The sequence below is a fragment of the Orycteropus afer genome, unplaced genomic scaffold, assembly GCF_000298275.1.
Source record: "Orycteropus afer afer isolate SDZICR_OR568_19922 unplaced genomic scaffold, OryAfe1.0 scaffold00003, whole genome shotgun sequence".
Lineage (NCBI taxonomy): Eukaryota > Metazoa > Chordata > Mammalia > Tubulidentata > Orycteropodidae > Orycteropus > Orycteropus afer.
This window is the reverse complement of record NW_006921590.1, coordinates 25,528,533-25,534,351: the sequence shown is the minus strand read 5'-3', so window position 1 is coordinate 25,534,351 and position 5,819 is coordinate 25,528,533. Positions and strand designations below refer to the sequence as shown.

The 5,819-nt window shown below is 36.7% G+C and overlaps 1 protein-coding gene across 1 annotated transcript in view; it reads right to left on the bottom strand.

The window, feature by feature from the left end:
• Positions 1 to 5,819, bottom strand: part of ATP2C1 (ATPase secretory pathway Ca2+ transporting 1) — a 249,252-nt gene that overhangs the window by 7,328 nt on the left and 236,105 nt on the right. The window contains exons 21-25 of the mRNA XM_007936854.2: positions 5,120 to 5,286; positions 3,104 to 3,172; positions 2,375 to 2,491; positions 1,126 to 1,273; positions 541 to 636 (exon numbers count right to left, since the gene is read on the bottom strand). Coding sequence (XP_007935045.1) covers positions 541 to 636; positions 1,126 to 1,273; positions 2,375 to 2,491; positions 3,104 to 3,172; positions 5,120 to 5,286 — 597 coding nt within the window. The remainder of the gene's footprint in view (positions 1 to 540; positions 637 to 1,125; positions 1,274 to 2,374; positions 2,492 to 3,103; positions 3,173 to 5,119; positions 5,287 to 5,819) is intronic.

The following is a 5,819-nucleotide window of genomic DNA, read 5'->3' as shown; positions in this document are numbered from 1 at the left end:
GTTTAGTCCACTTTTGTATCCTTCCCTTCAAGGCTCAGGGGTCCAAGATTATCTTCTGTGTCTGTGTTAATTGGTTTCCCTTTTCTTTGTTGAAGAGCGTCTGTGCAGTCCTTGTGCCTAGTTCGCCATCTTGCCGGAACCTCAATATGCACAAAATTATTCTTGTACTTTTAACAATACTTTCTTGTAAAATGAGACTAGTATTATCTTAATATTAATAGAATGCATGAGGTCTGTCCTGTGCATTCAGAAAATGTTATCTTGAACCTATCATATATACCTAACAAAAGGACAGCAAGCAGAAAGAACAGGTAACAGCAGCTGTGATTTACTTTGATCTCCTCGTCAAAGGAAAGGCTTCTTTTCCACCATGCCCATCCTCATTGTGACCAATTAGACATATGTGTAGGAAGACTATATCTGCTGTAATCTGTGGCTACAATACTGAGCTAGACTAAAAAACCCATAATCCTTGCCTCGTACTTACTAACAGAATACTCTACCCAATTGAGTTGATCAGCTAAGATCACCTGAACATACCTGGGATCTGGAACTTAATGCATTGAACATGTCAAAAAACACAAAGCAGGTGAAGGTCATCGTTGTGTCTCGAGGTGTTATCACATTGTCTCGTAGCTGTCGAGGGGGAAAATGAATTTTCAGGGGTTGAATTTAATGAACAAATATTTTCTTCCACTTAGGAGGAACTAGCTTTAATATATGAAACATAAAACCTATCCAAATTTCTTATGAGCCATTTAAATAAGTCATCTGTGAACAGCTGTAATGAAAAGCGAAAATCTTTCCATGAACTAAGTTAAATATTAAAACAATTTACTTTTTTAATGACAGTGAAGTAACTTTATTAAAAACTCTCAGATTTCCTAATTTCTTCCCAAATTTTCGTATTGTAATTTCTACTTTGATACTTCTCTGTAAATACTTATTCTAATATTATTCTACCAACCCATAAAGATTAAAATCAAACTGTTTTAAAATATTTTCACTATTATATTTCTCAAAGAGCTCTCCTAAAGTTCCAGCCTTCAGTGTAACCAATGAACAACTTTAAGAATTCCATCATACAGAATGTTGTTAATAAAGCAGCTTATTCAGTCACCATACCTCCCGCCAGAAGACAAACAAAGTCCCGCACACAATGATTATTGATGAAACAAGTATTTTAAGTATCAAGTTTTTGGTCAAAATGCTGTCCTTCCAGTTGCGTGGAGGTTTACGAATGACATCTTTATCCACTGGCTCTACTCCAAGGCTTAAAAGCAAACAGAAAAGTATACTGAAGTTTCTAAGTTTGGATTTGTTACCTTCACAACCTCAACAGCCTCAATTATCCAGTAAACTAAAAGCTTTCGGGGGGGGGGGGTGTTTGTGTGTTTGGATGGGACATGCTGCATCATGAAGAAATTCTTAGCTATGATTACTCAAAAACAACCAGTTGATTATGTCACTGCCTTTCTCCTCTTTTACTCTATTTGGCAGTTTCCCAGGGACCTGGCAGTCAAATTTTGGGGAAAAAAAAATCCATTTACATGTAAGTTTATTTGTTTCAGATAAATGGCCTGAGATACATGACCTATCAATCAGGCTCGGAACTCTCTTCTGTGCAAGGAGATTTTGACTAGGACAACTGGTGCAACTGCCAATGAGAGGTATCAGTCACTATTCCTTTGAAGTTGGGAAGTGACATATATGGCCTCAATGTTATAAAAGAGAACAGTTTGGCCCTTAGACACTTCAATACATGTCTAAAATTGACAAAAGAATCTAAGTAGTAACACTGAACTCAGAGATTATGCCTTACATTCCATTTTTAGAAATAAAAAAGCTTACTTCCTCACATTAAAAGACAGTGATGAATCTGCAAAATGTAACTTGGATGAATTTGGAGGCCATTATGCTGAGTGAAATTAGTCAATCAGAAAAGGCCAAACACCGTATGAGACCATTATTATAAAAGGTCAAGAAAATGGTTTCAGAAAAAAAGAAATATTCTTTGATGGTAAGACTGGGGGTGGGTGGGGATGGGAGGGTAAATCACTGCCTCGACAGGGTAAATACGTATTAAATGGGGTGAAGGCAAAAAAAGCTGAGTTTCTGGAGGTAGTGATGACTATGCCTGTTTCCTGATCTGTTCTCAAACTAAGGCTGATTTACTACAGTAAAGGTTCAAATCTATACTGAATGAAAGAATATCCAAAAAGAATACATTATGTACACATAATCACATAATTTATAACGAGTTTGTTGCTGCAAAGTTTTCTGATGCCATTCATCAATGAAGCTTTTAAAAGTTAATTATCAGGGTATCACACCTTTCTCATCTTTCCAGTTCACACATGGAAAAAACTCTTACCTCTGAGCTGGAGGTCCATCCATGATAATATTGATCCACAAAATCTGCATGGCATTGAGAGGATTAGGAAAGTTCATTAATGTAGCCAGTGAGATTAAAGTTAATGCTGCTATACTCCTGTTGAAAAAAAGTCATTTAAAAATCTGTCAGCAATGTGAATTCCTCCCACTTGTATAGCACATTTTTAGCACTTACAAACTTCATGTTACCACTATGCTTAAAGTTTGTTTGTGGGGTAATCAAAGCTTCATTCATGTGAACATTCTGAAACTAAGACTTAACCTGTACAATCCATAGTATTTTAACATAGATTTTGAAGAAAGATATTTAGACAACAGTATATAAAGAAATGCTTTAAAACTTGAATTCAGAATAGCTGTTGCTATATAACAGTTTAAAAGATATTTTGGTAAATGTGTTTTGACCACAGAAAAGCCCTTTTACTTTTAGAAAGAGATACCAAGAAGAAACACTGGTATTTGACTACCTTTCCAGAGCTATTTCATGAGTTATTAAGTAATCACAAAAGTGTTCATAATATAGACATTAGATTTCATTTAACCTACTGATCATGTTATTTTATATTTCAGAATATAATTCATTTTCATTTTGAAAATCTTACATATAAACAACCCTCAGAAAGAACCCAAAAGCTTCCAAGCATTCTGGTTGAACTATAAATACAATTTGTCTAGACAATCCATCACAACAAACTTATTACAAACTTACGTGCTTAGTTGGAATCTAACAAAGTTTTTAATGTTGTTATAAATCCCTTTACCCTCTTCAATTGCTGACCTAAAATTTTAAAAAAATACAGTGAGAAATATTATATACAAATAATGATGTTGTTGTTGTTATGTGCCGTCGAGTCGGACCAGACTCATAGTGACCCTCCTTGGGTTTCCGAGGCAGTATCACTACAGAAGTAGATTGCCCAACCTTCCTTCTGAGGAGTGGCTGGTGGGTTTGAACCGCCAGCCTTCTGGTTAGCAGCCAAGTGCCTTAGGCACTACGCTACCTATACTAAAACGTTATACAGCAAATTTTAAAAATAAATTACCAACTGATAAATGAATCAATGAAAAATCTATTACTTTGTCTATATAATTAAGATTAGGAAAAAAAATAGAGAACATTTATTTTAGCAAGGAATTAAAGTTAAACCTACTAAGCATTATCTGAACTAATTTCATTACATAACATTCAAATTTTTATTCTTAAATATATTTCAACATTAAAATCATATACTGTCTTTCCATACAAATACCTGGTTTATAATATTAAAATGATCATCTTTATCCCTCTAGCTTCATTTTCCCTAGAGGTACAAGATGCATGGTAGGAATAAAATCAATGTATGTCAGGAACTAAATGGTAAATGAATATTTAAGAATTATGGAATTTAAGTCTGTTGTCCTGCCAGTTAGATACATATGCAGAGAAATTACATAAAGAATGTGCTTTACAAGGATTCATGTAAATTCTCTCATTCATTTGGTTGAATCTAAGAAAATGTGTCTATTAAATAACTTCCCTTTCTTCCAAGATCTGTATATAATTCTAAAAACTGAAAGAAAAGGGTTATATCCTTTAAGAACCTGGCAAATGTTTGGGAATCCTGAGCTCCTATATGCTGGCACTTCAGGTCACAAGAGATAATAAAGCAGCCTGGGACATGTAACCAGCACATATCACAGAATGGAGTTAAGGCTCATGTGATCCAACAGGTGATGGATCATCAAACAGAAACTCAGATAAGCCCCACCTGAACACTGAACTGACACCGCCCTGTGTTACACTGGAGACTTAAATCAATCAGAAACTGGCTGAAACAGACATTAGTTCTGAAAAATTTAAAATTTAATAAATTATATCATGAAACCAGGGCAACATGAAGGATTACTGACATAAGAAAACAGATATGAATGTAAACTTGACTAATTTTTAATACTTATAAAACCATACATATGCATATTTCTGACAGCCTAAATTGAACTAGAATAAAGAATAAATTTGCTACACTCAAGGAAACCAAACTCACTGCCACTGAGCTGATTTAGACTCACAGAAACCCTTCCCTGGATTTCCAAGGCAGTATCTCTATGGAAGTAGATTGCCCAATCTTCCTTCCAAGGTGTGGCTGGTGGGCGTGAACCGCCAGCCTTCTGGTTAGCACTAAAATGCCTTAGGCACTACACCACCAGACCTCCTAATTTGCTGTACTAGCAGCCAGAAAGGAAGATGGGGCAATCTACTACTGTAGTGATACTGCCTCAGAAACCCAAGGAGGGGTAGCTATGAGTTGGGTCCAACTCGACGGCAAACAACAACAGTAGCCAGAAAAATGTGACTAGTACCAAATAAATATTTTTCAAATGAAAGGCTTCAATATTTTTGATGCCCTCTCCATTCTATACAAATCATTTTCTCCAGAATTATAGGTCTTAAGATAAGATTAATTAATCTAGTAAATGGTTTGTTGTTGTTATGTGCCATCGAGTCAGACGTGACTCATAGCGACCCCTCCTTTGGTTGATTGCCCAATCTTCCTTCCGAGGAGTGGCTGGTGGGTTTGAACCTCCAGCCTTCTGGTTAGCAGTCAAGTGCCTTAAGTACTATGCTACCAGAGCTCCTTGTAAACGGTTTACTCAATGTTTAAATACTGCTAATTCTTTCCCAGTCCAATTACCTGAGCATGAGGTATGAGAACAAAGTGGGAAGATTCAATGAAACAAAACTTACATTATGGTTTGGAAATCATCATCCACCAGGATCATGTCTGCTGCCTCTTTGCAAACATCTGTGCCACTCTGGCCCATTGCAATTCCAATGTCAGCAGCTTTCAGTGCAACTGCATCATTTACACCATCTCCTGTCATGGCTACAACTGACCCGTTCTTCTGTAAAGACTGAAGGAGGATAGAAGGGGGTTCTGATAAAAATGTTGCTTCCAAAAAGAAAAAGGGATAACCAAATCCTCTGCCAACTATTTTCTTCACATCATTAAGATGAGAAATAAAAGACTACTTTCTTAATTTTTATTGTGATTTGGGTGAAAGTTCACAGAGCAAGTTCCTTTCCATACAGCAGTTCACATACACTTTTGTCTCATGACACTGACTGCAATTTTCCACAATGCAACAGCTCCTCCCCTTCTTCCTCCCCATAGTTACCTCCTTCCTGTGACCTTCCCTCCCATGCACTTCTGCCCACCAGCTGTCCTCCCTGTGCATACACAACCCTTCTATTCTCCCGTGATCGATCTCCCCAAGGAGTGTATCTACCTAATGTAAATGTTCACCTCATATGCCTGTCTTTTGTTTGGCTGGAAGCCACAGGAGTGGGTTCAACTCCTCACCTGAATGAAGGACAGCTAAGGGCCATAGTCTCAGTGGTTTCATGAGGCTCTATCAAATCAGCAAACCTGCTTTTTTTTTTTTTT